The 17,541-nt window shown below is 36.3% G+C and overlaps 1 protein-coding gene and 1 long non-coding RNA gene across 2 annotated transcripts; both read right to left on the reverse strand.

Moving 5' to 3' along the window:
* Positions 1-8,225: 8,225 nt before the first annotated feature.
* Positions 8,226-9,081, reverse strand: LOC309706380. The gene is made up of 3 exons (XR_014276732.1): positions 8,962-9,081; positions 8,463-8,672; positions 8,226-8,360 (listed from the first exon to the last, which is right to left on the reverse strand). It is a non-coding gene; the product is annotated as an uncharacterized lncRNA (long non-coding RNA).
* Positions 9,082-12,681: 3,600 nt separating this feature from the next.
* On the reverse strand, positions 12,682-15,780 carry LOC309707407 (uncharacterized protein; the record flags this gene model as incomplete). Its single annotated transcript, XM_082534713.1, has 5 exons — positions 12,682-12,690; positions 13,515-14,588; positions 14,834-15,085; positions 15,190-15,356; positions 15,711-15,780. 5 exons carry the CDS (start codon positions 15,778-15,780, stop codon positions 12,682-12,684), a joined length of 1,572 nt encoding a protein of 523 aa, XP_082390839.1.
* Positions 15,781-17,541: the final 1,761 nt, after the last annotated feature.

Raw genomic sequence — 17,541 nt, forward strand, 5'->3', positions numbered from 1 at the left:
AATGAGAATCACATTTGAATTCACCTGTAGTTTTCTTTTCTTGTGTACAGTTTGAACCACCATCTTGATGTTACACAAACTGAACTTTGCCATCCTGCAATAACCTAGTGTGAGAATGAAGACACTCCATTTTGACATTTTTAACTTTAACAAACTTTATTAAACTTCATTTTAATGTGCATTTATTTGATTAGATGTATTTGTTGAAATGGAGCAGGAGCAAGACTAACAAATAGAATAATATGGCTAAAGCAACTGTTGCAAATAGTATCCACCAGGTGAATGGATCCATTAATCGCTCAGATGTCCACCTACAAAGTTTATGGGAATAAGAAGATGTACATGTTACTGATTTTATTGTATCATTGTGGAAAATATCTCTATAAAACAAAGAAAAACTTTTTACCTGCAAAGTTGTCCTGTAGGATTCTCATCTTGCAGGCTCCGACCAATGCTTGCTTCGTTGTCAGCATTTTGAATCGGCATTTCCACTGCATGAAGCACAAACATTTGTAGACCTAACACACTGGCACATACCTGACATTCTTTAAGTAGGAATAAGAACAAAATAAACCAATTTCCAAAGATAAGATGCATACAGATGGAATTATCATTATTATCTTGGAAGGATTAGTAATTTCTATTCTATAAGTGGAAGATCTATCACTCAGAGTAAAAAATTGGAAGAATTATTGATTTGAATTATAAAATTGTAAGATGTAGGGATTAGGATTTTTTTTTAAAGCCAGAAGAATTAGTAATTTAGAGTTAAGGAATGGTGATTAGACTTCCCATTTACCAAATCACACTTCTCAGGACTTCTACTCACATCACTGTCGAATAGCAAATCAAATAATCCATTACTAAACTAACTTGAAATCAAGGATGATTTTTGTGTAATTAATGCGACAAACCTAATTAATGGCATTTGCATATCATCCTTGTAAGTGTACTGCAACTTTGATCTGGAATTACACCTTCTCAAATAAATTAATGAACTATTTAAATAAAGTGTTGTTTTAATCTACAGTTAAGAAATTGGATTTTTAATCAAAAATCCTTCAAGTAATGCACAGGGCTATCAGTAGAAAAAGAACATCAGAACAATGTTGGAAGCAGTAGTGATTTATATTCTTTAACTGGGAGGACAAGAGATTAATATCATAAAAATGAAAGCATTAGTGATTTGATTGAACTTACCTTGAAGCAAATCTCTTCCAGTCTGCTGTATTCTTACCACACTCTGACATCACTGCCCCTCCCACCATAACTCATGACTATAAAGACCTTTCAGCCAATCACATTATTAATTCTGCCTATATTACCAGGTACTAGTACTTGGAATTGAAGATGATTCGCTTGGAGTCTTTTCTGTAATTATAATAAATAACATTCAGTGAATCTGTTTTGTGAATCTTATTAGTGTACTGTAACTTTAATCTGGAATTACACCTTTTCAAACAAATTATTAAACTTGTTTTTTTAAGTGTTGTTTTAATCTACAGTTAAAATGGGACTTTTAATCTATAGTGCTTCAAGTAGTAAGTAGGTATATAACAGTATTATATAAGAAGGATTACATTACAATGCTGCTCCTCATGTTGTGATTCAGCTGCAAATCTTTGCATTATATTCTTTTTGAATACCATGACAGCGGACTTTTCCCATCCTCCATCAGTGTGAGAAAGAAAACACAGGATTTTGCAGTTGAACAACAAGAACTTTATTGAACTTTATCTGAACATTGTTGTCTATGAACATATGTGTGCAGGTGCATGCATGCTTGTGTGTGTGTAGCTATGTTTGTGTGTATTTATTGGCAGTCTTTTTCCTTTCCCATCAGCAACACCGTCTGCCTGCAAAGACAAATGAAGATAGGAGATTCTTAGTATTTGTTGCAGTAATTTTCATCTAATATTTCACTTGTTGTTGGCTGTGTTACTCTGTTAACTTACATTCACTGGCACACCATCATTGCTGGACTGAGGCTCTTTAATGGCTTCAGAAATCTCCAGCTTCCTAGTTTCATCTTTTTCCACCAGTTGTGGTTTATTGCTTTTCACAGGGTCCTCAGGAATTGGAGTACTCGCTCTTCTATCCATTTTCTTCTTCTTGTGAGGAGCCCACTTGACTAAGGACTTGCAATACTGTGTTGAAAGAGAAATTATTTTAAAAAATACATAAAATATAAACAAAAACATTAAATGCAGTTCAGATGTTTGGTGCACATAGCATGGCATGTTTCCAAAGACACACCGCATACAGAGGACATCAGCACAATGTTGGAAGCATTAGTGATGTATATTACATAACTGGAATGTCCAGGGACAGGGATGAAAATTATGGAAGTTTAGCTATTTGTATTGTATCATTGGAAGGACTAAGGATTAGGATCATAACAAAAGGAAAGAATTAGTGGTTAGGATTGCACTTACCTTGAAACAAATCTTTGCCAGTCTGCTGTACTCTCATCACAGTCTGACGTTATTGCTCCTCCCCCCAAAGTTCATGATGAGTCAGATCCTTCAGCCAATCAGACGATTTAATTTACCAACATAGTTGATGGTACCAGTACTTGGAATGTAAGACGACTCGTTTGGAATCTTTTCTGCAATTAAAAATAAACTAAATATAATTAAATTAATATCTTAAAAGCTTTTGGGAATCTTATTAGTGCAATGTTTAACTCTTTTGAAATCACAGCTTGTTAAAATGATCTTTGATTCTCCAAATTCTTGCTGGTAGATACTCCAATAAAATAACTTCAAACAGACGTGTTTATGAACTCATTGGCAGCAGTACACTAACTACATGTAAATAAAAATTAACAACCGCGTGAACGTAACAGCTTAATATAATTTGTAGATAACAATTTATAGTTAGATTAATTTCTTATCTGGCTATTGGACATACAAAGTTATGTTGCAATGTAGGAAAAAATTATAAGAACAACAGAATAGTTGGTCCTGATGTCAGAGATAAACCAGGGTGAAAGGCATCGCCATCTGATCAGTGTGATGTTGTGATTAGGAGAAAGTAGGTGGAATTAACCACACTAGGTATGACAGCAAAACAATGACAAGTAAAATAGAAATAGAAAAGACAATACTACAAAGGAAATAGTATTATGAATACAACACTTTGTATCTGTGATATGCAGACAGAATCCCAGCCGGTCACAGCATATGGCAGCCCCTCCTGGTAGTGCTGGAGATTTCTTCCTGTTAAAAGTAAGGTTTTCCTTGCCGCTGTCGCCATAGCTTTTGATCTTTTGTGTGAGTGTCTCTCTGTGTGTGTGTGTGTGTGTGTGTGTGTGTGTGTGTGTGTGTGTGTGTGTGTGTGTGTGTGTGTGTGTGTGTGTGTGTGTGTGTGTGTGTGTGGTGGTCATGTTTGTATGTCTTGTCTAGCATTTATTTTTCTTTCCCATAATTAGAACTCCTTGGCTGCAAAGACAAATTTATGGTGGCGATTCTAAGTGTCTTTTGCAATCTTTTTTTTATTTTTTATTAATGATTTGTTGTATTCCTGTGCTCCATGAATTTACAGTGGATGGAACGTCATTGCTCTGAAACTGAGATCCTTGAAGAGCTGCAACAACCTCCCTGGTTCCAGCTTGATCCACTACCTCTGATTGGAGAACCTTCAAATAAATCCATCTTCTCCATCTTCTCCTAAAAGGTAACAACATGGACTCCTAATTCAAGCCTGTTTCCACTGCCACTCCTCCAAAGTTTGCTGTTATACAACAACCGTTCAGCGAATAAGAACACTGAATTCTGCTGTCTTTTATAGGATATTGGATCTTGGAAAATAGGAATACCCATTAGGAATTTTATGTGTAACTAATACAACTAACTTAATAACAAGATTTGCACAGCTACCATTAGGAATCATTTTATTTGAAATTATACCTTGTAAAAGAAATCAATAAACTTTGACTCTGTATTATTAAATAAAATGTTTCACAAATTCCCATTTTTTTCTTTTTAACTAATCTCACATAACTTTATTAATCCCAAAAAGGGCCGTTTTTGTCTGCTCATTCACACAAACTATAAAAATTAATGATCATAAATATGAATCCAAACGACCCCTGTCAGCATTTAGTAGTCTAACAGCTAAAGATTAGTACAAATATATTACATTGCGTTTTTTGCTTAGTCTTGGGAACAACAATGAGCATCACATTTGGATTCACCTGTAGTTTTCTTTTCTTGTCTGCAGTTTGAACCACCATACATCTTGATGTTAGACAACCTTTGACATTTATTACTTATTTATTTATTATTTATTTATTTAGGACAGTGCATGTTAATGAACATAAATGTAAAAAAAAATTACATGAATGTAAACATAACAGATTATAGCCAAGGGCTAATTTCCATCTGTTGTCCTTAAGCATAAAAAATAGACATAATAATTCATAAAAATTCATCATTCATTCATAATAAAAACTCCATCACCAAACTTACACATACACACCATTCTGTTCCCAAAAAAAACATTAAAACTATACAACTCATACATGATCACACACTTGATTTGTCCATAACCAGTACATCCCGCATTAACCCAGTGTGAGAATGAAGACTACGTATTTTGACATTGAACAACAACACTTTTATTGTCTTTTGCTCAGTGGTTTGTGGATGAACTCATGAAAAGTTGTTGTTGTAATAAAGCAGTAGCAAAATGATCACGTAGAGTCCAATGATCGCAAAAACAGCAATGAGGATTATCCACATGAACAGTTTGTCCAAACGTCCACATCTGCACCTGAAAGTTATCAGTTTATACAAACAAAATGTAAACATCATTGGATTTATTATAATGTGTAAAATATAAGGGTATAAGAGAAATTGCTCTTGCCTGCAAGATTCTGCTACAGGATGTTCAGCCTGGTGGCTCTGGATTTGACCAAAGGGTGCTATATTGGGAGCAACGCATTGCATCTGCATTTCCACTGCAGGAATTACAAATGACATTTTAGGAGCATCAGTTGAGACCACTCAATCTGAGAAATCAAAGAGGTGTAGATCTAACACACTGGCACATACCTGACATTCTCACAGGAGGAATAAGAAGGAACAAAAGATCCAATTTCAAAAGATAAGCTGCACACAGAGGAAATATGAATTAGTATTTTGGAAGTATTAGTAATTTCTATTCAATAAGTGGAAGATCTATGAATTAGAGTGATAACTGGAATTGAAAGAATTATTATTGATTTGTATTCTAAAATTGGAACCTTTAGGGATGAGGATTTAAAAAAAAAATAGAATTAGTTATTTGGATAGAAGGAATTGTGATTAGACTTACCGTTTACCAAATCACACCTCTCGGGACTTCTGGTGACATCACTCTGACATCACTCTTGATTAGCAAATCAGACAATCCATTTCTACAACACATTGCAGGACAGTGTAACTTGGAATGAGGGATGACTTCTTAGGAATTTTGTGTAATTAATTCAACAAACCTAATGAATTGCATTTGGTTACCATCCTTTAGGAATCTTGTTAGTGTACTATAACTTTAATCTGGAATTACAAAGAAAAGAATAAAACAAATTTTTTGAATAAAGGATTTTTTGAATCTACAGTTAAAATGGGACTTTTAATCTATGATTCATGTGCTATGTGCTTATGTGTTTCTTTCTGTTCTCAAACTGATCTCCCTGTGTGAGCTCAGTCTTGGAGGAGTTCTTTTTTCTCTTCGTCTTTCCTCGTGTTGTGGATTTTCCATTATTATACCTCTCGGACCTGTCTTCCCCATGTGATGTTTGTGTAATGTATGTATGGTCGGAAGGGTAAGCTGGCGCTGGCAAAAGGTCGGCACCCTTAAACCAATTTCCTTCGGGGTCAACCTTTGGGATCAATAAAGTTTTATTGAATTGAATTGATATGCAGACAGAATCCCAGCCGGTCACAGCACATGGCAGCCCCTCTGTGAGCCTGGTAGTGCTGGAGGTTTCTTCCTGTTAAAAGGAAGGTTTTCGTTGCCACTGTCACCATAGCTTTTGCTCACAAGGGCCATAGTCATTTTTTTTCTGTTTTCTTGATATTATTGTAGGGGTCGTTACCTTTCCAAGCAGCTCGAAGAAACTGTTGGTGGAATTTGGCACTATATGGCACTAAGCAAAACTGAATTGAATTGAGTTCACATCTGACAATAAATAATCAATCACCAACCAATTAGATATATATTTCTGACTAATCTTGACCTCTTAACTGTTTGTGTGTGTGTGTGCGTGTGTGGTGGTCATATTTGTATGTCTTGTCTAGCATTTATTTTTCTTTCCCATAATTAGAACTCCTTGGCTGCAAAGACAAATTTATGGTGGCGATTCTAAGTGTCTTTTGCAATCTTTTTTTTATTTTTTATTAATGATTTGTTGTATTCCTGTGCTCCATGAATTTACAGTGGATGGAACGTCATTGCTCTGAAACTGAGACCCTTGAAGAGCTGCAACAACCTCCCTGGTTCCAGCTTGATCCACTAACTCTGATTGGAGAACCTTCAAATAAATAGGAATACCCATTAGGAATTTTATGTGTAACTAATACAACTAACTTAATAACAAGATTTGCACAGCTACCATTAGGAATCATTTTATTTGAAATTATACCTTGTAAAAGAAATCAATAAACTTTGACTCTGTACTATTAAATAAAATGTTTCACAAATGCCCATTTTTTTCTTTTTAACTAATCTCACATAACTTTATTAATCCCAAAAAGGGCCATTTTTGTCTGCTCATTCACACAACCTATAAAAATTAATGATCATAAATATGAATCCAAACGACCCCTGTCAGCATTTAGTAGTCTAACAGCTAAAGATTAGTACAAATATATTACATTGCATTTTTTGCTTAGTCTTGGGAACAACAATGAGCATCACATTTGGATTCACCTGTAGTTTTCTTTTCTTGTCTGCATTTTGAACCACCATAAATCTTGATGTTAGACAACCTTTGACATCCCGCATTAACCCAGTGTGAGAATGAAGACACACAATTTTGATATTTGTAAAGAAATAAACTTTATTGAACTTCCTTTTAATCTGCATTTATTTACTTAGATGTATTTGTTGGAATGGAGCAGGAGAAAGACCACCATATAGAATAAAATGGTTGCAGCTGCAACTGCAAGTAGTATCCACCAGGTCAATGGATCCAATAATTGCCCACATGTACATCTAAAACATTTATGAGGATAGAATGTTAGTGGATGTATTCTTTTATTGTGGTAAGTATCTCTGTGTAACAAAGACAAACTGCTCTTGCCTGTAATGTTCTCCTGTAAGATTCTCATCTTGTAGGCTCAGACCAATGCGCACTTCATTGTCAGCATTTTGCAGCTGTATTTCCACTGCATGAAGGACAAATAAAAATCTTAGGAATACCATGTGGGACCACTGAATCTCAGGAATCAAACATATGTAGAACTAACACTTGTACATACCTGACATTGTTCTTCCTTCTTCTGCATGTGATGAAGCCAAGTTTCCAAAGATAAGACACATACAGAGGAAATAACCATTACTATCTTGGAAGAATTAGTGATTTTTATTCTATAAGTGGAAGATCTAAATATTAGAATGGAAAATCTGGAAGAAATATTGATTTGTATTCTAACAATTTGAAGAACTAGAGATTAATATCATAAAAATTATAGCATTAGTGATTTTGATTGAACTTACCTTGAAGCAAATCTCTTCCAGTCTGCTGTATTCTTACCACACTCTGACATCACTGCCCCTCCCACCCAAACTCATGACTATAAAGACCTTTCAGCCAATCACATTATTAATTCTGCCTATATTACCAGGTACTAGTACTTGGAATTGAAGATGATTCGCTTGGAGTCTTTTCTGTAATTATAATAAATAACATTCAGTGAATCTGTTTTGTGAATCTTATTAGTGTACTGTAACTTTAATCTGGAATTACACCTTTTCAAACAAATTATTAAACTTGTTTTTTTAAGTGTTGTTTTAATCTACAGTTAAAATGGGACTTTTAATCTATAGTGCTTCAAGTAGTAAGTAGGTATATAACAGTATTATATAAGAAGGATTACATTACAATGCTGCTCCTCATGTTGTGATTCAGCTGCAAATCTTTGCATTATATTCTTTTTGAATACCATGACAGCGGACTTTTCCCATCCTCCATCAGTGTGAGAAAGAAAACACAGGATTTTGCAGTTGAACAACAAGAACTTTATTGAACTTTATCTGAACATTGTTGTATATGAACATATGTGTGCAGGTGCATGCATGCTTGTGTGTGTGTAGCTATGTTTGTGTGTCTTTATTGGCAGTCATTTTCCTTTCCCATCAGCAACACCGTCTGCCTGCAAAGACAAATGAAGAGAGGAGATTCTTAGTATTTGATGCAGTAACTCATTTCATCTGATATTTCATTTCTTGTTGGCTGTGTTACTCTGTTAACTTACATTCACTGGCACACCATCATTGCTGGACTGAGGCTCTTTAACAGCTTCAGAAATCTCCAACTTCCTAGTTTCATCCTGTGGCTGCAGGTCATCTTTTTCCACCAGTTGTGGTTTATTGCTTTTCACAGGGTTCTGAGGAATAGGAGTCGTCCCTCTTCTATCCATTTTTCTCTTCTTGTGAGGAGCCCACTTGACTAAGGACTTGCAATACTGTGTTGAAAGAGAAATTATTTTTTAAAAATACATAAAATATAAACAAAAACATTAAATTCAGTTCAGATGTTTGGTGCACATAGCGTGGCATGTTTCCAAAGACACACTGCATACAGAGGACATCAGCACAATGTTGGAAGCATTAGTGATGTATATTACATAACTGGAATGTCCAGGGACAGGGATGAAAATTATGGAAGTTTAGCTATTTGTATTGTATCATTGGAAGGACTAAGGATTAGGATCATAACAAAAGGAAAGAATTAGTGGTTAGGATTGCACTTACCTTGAAACAAATCTTTGCCAGTCTGCTGTACTCTCATCACAGTCTGACGTTATTGCTCCTCCCCCCAAAGTTCATGATGAGTCAGATCCTTCAGCCAATCACACGATCTAATTTACCAACATAGTTGATGGTACCAGTACTTGGAATGGAAGACGACTTGTTTGGAATCTTTTCTATAATTAAATTAAATTAAATTAAATTAAATTAAATTAAATTAAATTAAATTAAATTAAATTAAATTAAATTAATATATTAACAGCTTTTAGGAATTTGGTTAGTGCAACAATTAACTCTTTTGAATTCACACCTAGTTAAAATGATCTTTGAATCTCGAAATGCTTGCTAGTAGATACTCCAATAAAATAGCTTCAAACAGACGTGTTTATGAACTCATTGGCAGCAGTACACAATTACATCTAAGTTAGAAAATAAGAATTTTAGGAATGTAACACAGTTTAATATAATTTGTAGATTACAACCTATAGTCTGACTAATTTCTTATCTGACTTTTGGACATATAAAGTTATTTTGCAATGCAGGAAAGCATGACAGGAAAAGAATGGATGCTGTGATGTCAGATATAAATCAAAGGGATAGACATCTCTATCTGATCAGTGTGATGTGGAGATTAGGACAAGCTATGTGGAATGAACCACATTAACAGTGATCGAAAAAAAGGAAATGTGAAATCAATAAATTGATCCCACACGTTTTCCGTTATCATTATCCAGTGGATCTAAGTGTCTTTTTGACTTGCTCACTTGCTTTTGAGTGAATTTTGTCTCTGTGGATACTTGGGTTTCCTCCAACAGTACAGAAAAGTTTCGTGTTAGGCTTATTGGTGATTCCGAACCAGCCATGGATAGAAAATGGTTTAAATGAAAAAAAAAAATAAAATGCTGTCCAAATGTATGGTTAATTGAATTCAAAATCCTGCTCCTCACATACAAGGTCTTAAATAATCAGGCCCCATCTTATCTTAATGACCTTGTAGTACCATATCACCCTATTAGAGCACTTCGCTTTCACACTGCAGGCCTACTTGTTGTTCCTAGAGTATTTAAAAGTAGAATGGGAGGCAGAGCCTTCAGTTTTCAGGCCCCTCTTCTGTGGAACCAGCTTCCAGTTTGGATTCAGGAGACAGACACTATCTTTACTTTTAAGATTAGGCTTCAAACTTTCCTTTTTGCTAAAGCATATAGTTAGGGCTGGACCAGGTGACCCTGAATCCTCCCTTAGTTATGCTGCAATAGACATAGGCTGCTGGGGGATTCCCATGATGCATTGAGTTTTTCCTTTCCAGTCACCTTTCTCACTCACTATGTGTTAATAGACCTCTCTGCATTGAATCATATCTGTTATTAACCTCTGTCTCTCTTCCACAGCATGTCTTTATCCTGTCTTCCTTCTCTCACCCCAACCGATCACAGCAGATGGCCGCCCCTCCCTGAGCCTGGTTCTGCCGGAGGTTTCTACCTGTTAAAAGGGAGTTTTTCCTTCCCACTGTTGCCAAAGTGCTTGCTCATAGGGGGTCATATGATTGTTGGGTTTTTCTCTGTATCTATGAAGCGCCTTGAGGCGACTTTTGTTGTGATTTGGCGCTATATAAATAAAACTGAATTGAATTGAATTGAATTAAAATCTGATGTGGTCGTGGCTTGCAGTACCACTGCAGGTGAGATGGACGCACCTCTATGATCTGCATCTACGATCTAGCCTCACAACCTTAAAAGCTGTACCGGGTCCTGTATCAAGGGATGTTGCGGAGATGTCGAATAAACCATGATGAAAAGCTTGAAAATGTCACTGGGCCTGCAGTGGTTTGTTACAGTGGTGCCAAAACCCAGGATAGTGGGCACTGCAGACCCACAAGCGGGCTAGCAAGGGGCCTAGCACTGTCTCTCCCCCAAAGTTTGCTGTTATACTCAAAACAATCTTTAGCCAATCAGAGAACTGAATTCTGCTGTGTTTTATTGGGTACTGGACCTTGGAAAGTAGAAATACCCATTAGAAATTTTATGTGTAACTAATACAACTTAATTAACAGGATTTGCACAGCTACCATTAGAAATATTTTTATTTGAAATTATACCTCGTAAAAGAAATCAATAAACTTTGACTCTGTAGTATTGATTAAAGTGCTGTACGAATGTTCACATAAACAACGGCTTTTTATCCGAGTTGCTATTATTAGTTGTTGTAGTATTTTATATTAATGATCAGAATCAGATACATGGCCAGCCTTGTGGGATTTTGAACAGCTGTAGCCGCTTCTTGTTCTTCTATAGCCCAGGTCCAAGCCAGCTCCAATCAGCCAGAACTCTGTTATCATGGTTCTGAATTGGTAGATGTCGTTCAATGTCCTCCATCAAGAGTGTCACCAGACACCCAATGCAATAGACCATTGAGTATCCAGCAGCAAATGTCTCTGCAGAACAATCGGCTCTCCCAAGCCCAGGAGTTGTCAGTTTCGTTAAGGGATCAGTTGATCAAATCCATAATTCTTCTTTAGGTTTATAGAGAACAAGTCTGGGAGACTCTCTTAGGGTTAGAGAATGAGCAAGACCATACAAAAGACATGAGAAGCCAAGCAGGTACAATAAGGGAGAGGGAGAAGGAGAAAGTGCAACTGCCAAGCGTTTCACAGTATGTAAATTACGCTGAATGTTTTGGACATGAATTGAGCTGCTTTTTGGGAATGACCTCGAAGGGGACTGGAGGCAGCTCCCCAGCATGGTAGATTCAAATGTACTAATGAGACATGAAGAATTGAAAGAATTGAAAAAAGCAAATAGGAAGGTGGGGCACGAAAACAAGAACGAACAGCTTGTACAAGTGGGGGGTCATATAGATAAGACCCAGAAGGGGTATGTTTGGAGGCATGGTCCTGCTCCTGAATTTCAGACAATGCATCTTGAATAAGTGGAAGATCTAAAGATTAGGGTGGAAAAATTGGAAGAATTGTTGATTGTATGGGAATATTGGAAGCGCTAGTGATTGGGATGAAAGGAAGAAGAAGAATCAATAGTAATTAGGATCAATACAATGCTGACTGGACTCACCACTTAACAAATTGTTCTTCTCCAGACTTCAGCTGACATCACTCTGACATCACTATCTACCAGTAAATCAGATGATCGATTTATGCTGTCTGTTATAAGACAATTTTAATTGAGGATGATTTGTGAGGAATTGCATGTGTCATTAAAGTAACTGTCTAATTCAATCTACTAATTTGCATATTATCCTTTAGGAACCACATTAGTGTGAAATGTGACTCATTTGGAAATCCACATTGTGAAAGAAAAAACATAATTTGTACATAATCTGCTGACATCACCATTAACATCACTGACTTTTACCAAATCAGATGACTGATTCTGCTATGTATTATAGGGTATTGTTACTTGGAATCAGATATAATTTGTGAGGACTTCATCCTTTAGCAACCCTGCCTGAATAATATGAGTTATTTGGAATTACAGCTTAGAAATGAAATCCATGACTAATGATTGTTGAACAAAGACACATGATTTTCAAATATAACTGAAAGATTTTTATTATTGCATTTGGCATTTGTTTTCAACAACTTATATATATCAGCATTGTTCGTTTTTAACAAGTTTTATTTTAAAAGTAAGAAATAAAAACAATAACTTACCTTAACAAAAAAGAAGACTCTCACATGCAAAAGTGAGTAAATTCTAGAAAAAAAAACCCTCAGAGCAACTGTGTAAAATCACATGATAACAAAGTTTTCAAAATGTAGAAAGACAAACTGTCAGAAGATCAGAGTAAAATCAACAACAACCAAAAATGTTTTTCTTATCTTTTCCTCTGACTCTTTGTATGGCTTTTTGTCTTTTGCTGGTATCTTTAGGTGCCTCTTTAGTCTTGTGACTTCTGAGCATCTTTGGACTTAACAACTGTTTTGCAGTCAGGCTCTTTGGTCTTTTTCTTTCTCGCTTGTTGCCCTTTTGCCTTGTTTCTTTGCTTTCATCACACTTCGGCAAAGAGCTTTTCTTCATTAGAGACCTTTTCCTCTTTTTTGGGTGTGCCACTGGAGACTCATAGCTAGTCCCAGGGCCATCTTCTTTTACTCTAACTGTGTCTTTGTTTTCAGTTGTTCCTTCTTCTCTCAAATCGTTTTTTTCTTTAACCCTGGTCTCCATCTGTGGTCCCTGTTCCTTTATGTCTTTGTCCTCTGTTCTCAGTGCTTTGTCTTTGTCTGTAGTCTCTGTCTGTGTTCTCATTCCTTCCTCTGTTGTTCCTTCTGATCTCAAATCGTTTTTTTCTTCAGCTGTGGTCTCCATCTGTGGTCTCTGTTCCTTTATGTCTTTGTCCTCTGTGCTGAGTGCTTTGTCTTTTTCTGTAGTATCTGTCTGTGGTCTCATTCCTTCCTCTGTTGTTCCTTCTGATCGCAAATTATTTTTTTCTTTAGCTGTGGTCTCCATCTGTGGTCTCTGTTCCTTTATGTCTTTGTCCTCTGTGCTGAGTGCTTTGTCTTTTTCTGTAGTATCTGTCTGTGGTCTCATTCCTTCCTCTGTTGTAACTCCTGCTCTCAAAATGTTTTTTTCTTTGACCGCGGTCTCCATCTGTGGTCTCTGTTCCTTTATGTCTGTGTCCTCTGTGCTGAGTGCTTTGTCTTTTTCTGTAGTCTCTGTCTGTGTTCTCATTCCTTCCTCTGTTGTTCCTTCTGATCTCAAATTGCATTTTTCCTCGGTTGTTGTCTTTTTCTGTGGTCCATGTTTATCTCTGCCTATGTCCTCTGTGCTCATTCCTTTTATTTTTTCTGTAGTTTTTCTCACTACTCCACTGGAAACTTCTTGGTCTATGTCTGTTGTGTTCAACAAGGGACCATTTTCATCTTCAGCTTTGTCTTCTTCGTTATCTGTAGTCACTGTTTCCATACTGTTTTCATTTTCACTCAAACTTTCTGGCCTCAAGGCTTCATTGTCTTCATCTATTGTCTCTGTTTGTGTTTGGTTCACACCCTCAGTTGTTTCCTTTGGTCTAACAACTTTTTGTATTTGTGTTTGGATTGCATTTCTTTCTAAGATAATTTTAGGATATTCCCAACATTTGAACTTGTTTTTAAGAAACTGAGTATGACTATACAAGTCTCCTCTGTCCTTTGTGGCTTTTCCCTTTTCTTTAGCATTATCTTTACCTTTGGTGGATCCCAATGTACCTGCTGCTGTAAGGTCAATGTGTTCACGGTTATCATCATAATCTTCACTTTCACTACTCTCTGTAGTCACTTTTGCTCTTCCCCTGCCACTCTGTTTATGTCGGTGTTTTCCAGATGTGTCTGTGTCAATGGTGTTTGCGTGCTGTTTGGTCTTCTTTTTCACAATTTCTCCTCTTGTGGCATTTTGACTAGACTTTCTTTTCTTTGGTCCAGCATATCTTCTCTGCAACACATCTTCATTGTCTTCTGAGGTTGTAGATTCCTCAGAGTCTCTGGTTCTATTGTTCACAGCAAGTGCCTTTGCAGCATTGTTGCGGCACTTGAAGGCTTCGTCAAAGTTTAAATCTGCCTCATAAGGTCTCTCTGCAGTTGCGTCAGAATAGCACATCATCCGGTGGACTTGTACCTTGCTTTGGGTTCCCAAGGATCTCCCACTCTACAAATGTAAACATTAAATAATGTTATTAATTGCACTAACATTTGACATTTTCAAGGAGATTTGCAGAGCTAAGGACAGAACCACAAAAAGAAGTACAACAGAAGACAATATAAAGAAAAAGAAATGTCCTTTCAACATTATAACACTGGGAGTAGAACCAGGAAGGGTGACTTTTTTATATCATCCCTCTAAAAGGATAGGAAGGTAAAACACTGAATCACCATAAAGTGGAAACTACTCACAAAAGTGCTGATGCTGCTCCTAATCATAGAGAAGGTTGGTTTTCCTGGGATACCAAACTTCCTCCATGCATCTTGGAATGATGTCAGCATCTTAGCATAAGGCCCTCCATTGGTGTTGGCAAAAATCAATTGTGATGATACACCAGGGTATCTGTGGCGGTGGTACACAAAGCGGTGAAACCATATGTATTCGTCTTTCGTTAGGGGAACAAGTGCATGGCCAAATGTTTCCTTGGTCTTGTGCTCTTTTACCTGTAAAAGAATCAGCAACTAAATTACATTGCACACAGTCATTGATGTCGCTGGTAAGAAAATATCTTTAATCAGGGAGAGAAATAATTGCTTAATGATTTTACTCTGATTATCCGCCGGCCATCACCATCCGCTTCAGCAGTGCCAACTTCCTCAACTGTCATATTTGATATGACGCCTCTTCTGTGCCCAGTTGTGCAGATGACAAATCCAGCCAGAAGACCATAGAACCAGTCTAGGTTCTCAGGTGTGGGATTTTTCTCAAGCTCGACTATTGAGTAACATAGAGGTTGCACAGTAAGACACAAGGGATAGGGAAGCATATCCATTATATTGCTATATACCCCCCCTAATATAATCCTATATAAACATCACAAATGCTACTGTTTGTATATGTATTATATATTTGAAGAAAAAGCAAAAGTCCAACAAGTGATTATAAATGAGCAGTCTGTTATAATTGAAAGCAAAAAGTTCTGTCATATATTTCTGTAAATCTGAGATTCTGAACTATATATACATACAGATTACAGCTGGTAAGTAAATATTATATAATTTCTCATTAACAGAGATATTATTGGGGTTATTAGAGTTGTCCTTATGGAGAAATGAACTACACACTTACCAAGTGCTTCAGGGATGTGTGTGGTGGCCTTCTTGAGAAAATCAGTGATGTGGACAGGATCTACAAGCATTTCTAAAAGACACAGAATGTTTTTATGTTCCTGCAGCTCCAGTCATGCTCATTCATGCTGCACGCAATGATGTAAATATAAAACAGGTTGTAGTTTAGACCTAATTTTTTTCAAAAAATTATTTTGTAAGGAAGAAGAACTGGCGACCAGAGCTCACAGTATATGAAAATGAATTGGATTGCCATTTTGAACTTAAATCTTACTTTCCAATCCAGAATATTAACCGTTTCAATTTATTTATCCTACTTCCTAAACTTTCCAAGTTTACCAAGCTTAGTACTGTGAAAAAAGGAAATATCAATATCCTAAATTTTGATAGGCTCATTTCCTTGACCATTTTTGTCTTTGTGTTTTTTGACAGTATAGTTCATTTTATCAGTAGGTATCTTTAATTTGATTACTAGTTTGCTTATTGTTTAGATAGACATATTTTATATTTTTTCTTTCTGCATTTGTATGTTTAGTTTTGTTTCCCCACTGGTTAGTTGCTGGTCATGTCTCCTGTTTTTGGTGACATTTTTCTTTTGTTTAGTATAACTTTTACCCCTCACTTTCAACCTACCACAGATGTAGACAATTTTGTTGTCTACATCTGTGGTAGGTTCTCTCAGCTATCTTTACTTCCCTCTTACTTTGGAATAAGTAGCTTTGGTGTGCCACTGTTTCCTTGTGGTGACAAACTGTTTTGCTGCCTGCCTGTTTGTGTCACTCTGCATTTCCTAGTTTCTGTTTACTTTCTATTTTGTACAATGTATACCTTTGCAGTGTACAAAATATATACTTAAATACAATTTATACCTTACATTATAACATGTTGAGTCCTCTTTCCTCACTACATCACAGTAATGACATCATAACATTTATAAATAATGTATTTATTACACATTCTAGGTAACAACAATGATGAATAAGTAGTAAAGTTGGATCTTACGTGATTTTTTGATCCGGATGGCTTGCCTGTGGGTGTGTAACTCCCTTCTGCTCTTCTTCATTTCCAACTGAAGTGCAAATAAAGTCCCCTTTAAAGCCTTACGGGAGGCTCTGACTTCTGGCAGTTGTGCATCAATTAGAAATTTCAAGAACGCCCTCACATTTCCAATCCGAATCCTTTTGGTTGTCACGGCATGTTTATTCAGATAAGTTGTCCATCTAAAAAAGGCCCACAAACAAACACAAATCAGTCATGACTTTAATATTATTGAGATTACTGGACTAATATATCACAGAAATTTGTAAAAATGTACTCAGTCAGTCTTTCTCTGTTGTCCATAAATGCAAACGTCATTGCAGGGAGTTGATTGTGAGACATGAAATATGCCCAGGCACGGACATATTGGACCCGTTGTTTGGCATTTTCGACGTCCTTTTTACTTGTTCCACAAATGTGTTGAAACCAAGCATTCAGGACTTTCTCTGTTTAAAATAAAATGTAGTAACAACATAGCAATTAGGAGTGTCATGACAAACTGATGAAGTACAGAAAACATTCTTCTAATTCAAGTGGTTGACAATGATATTTGAAAGATATTGCTAATTAGTAGTAATGTTTAATTAGCGGGATGTGAGTTCCAAAATAGAACAACCAGTTCTAAAAATTCACATTACACTACACAAGAAACAATATTATTGCCAAAGAATTCATACCAAATTTAGGAAGCCGGGCTGTTGGGTCATGTTTACTTCTTTCAAATTTCTGGCGCTTTGGGGGGCTGAGAGGTTTGAAGCCAAGTTTATCCTTAGTGGATTTCAGACTTTTCAGAT

Source organism: Aulonocara stuartgranti, assembly GCF_965226115.1.
Source record: "Aulonocara stuartgranti genome assembly, chromosome: 5".
In the NCBI taxonomy this organism is placed as follows: domain Eukaryota; kingdom Metazoa; phylum Chordata; class Actinopteri; order Cichliformes; family Cichlidae; genus Aulonocara; species Aulonocara stuartgranti.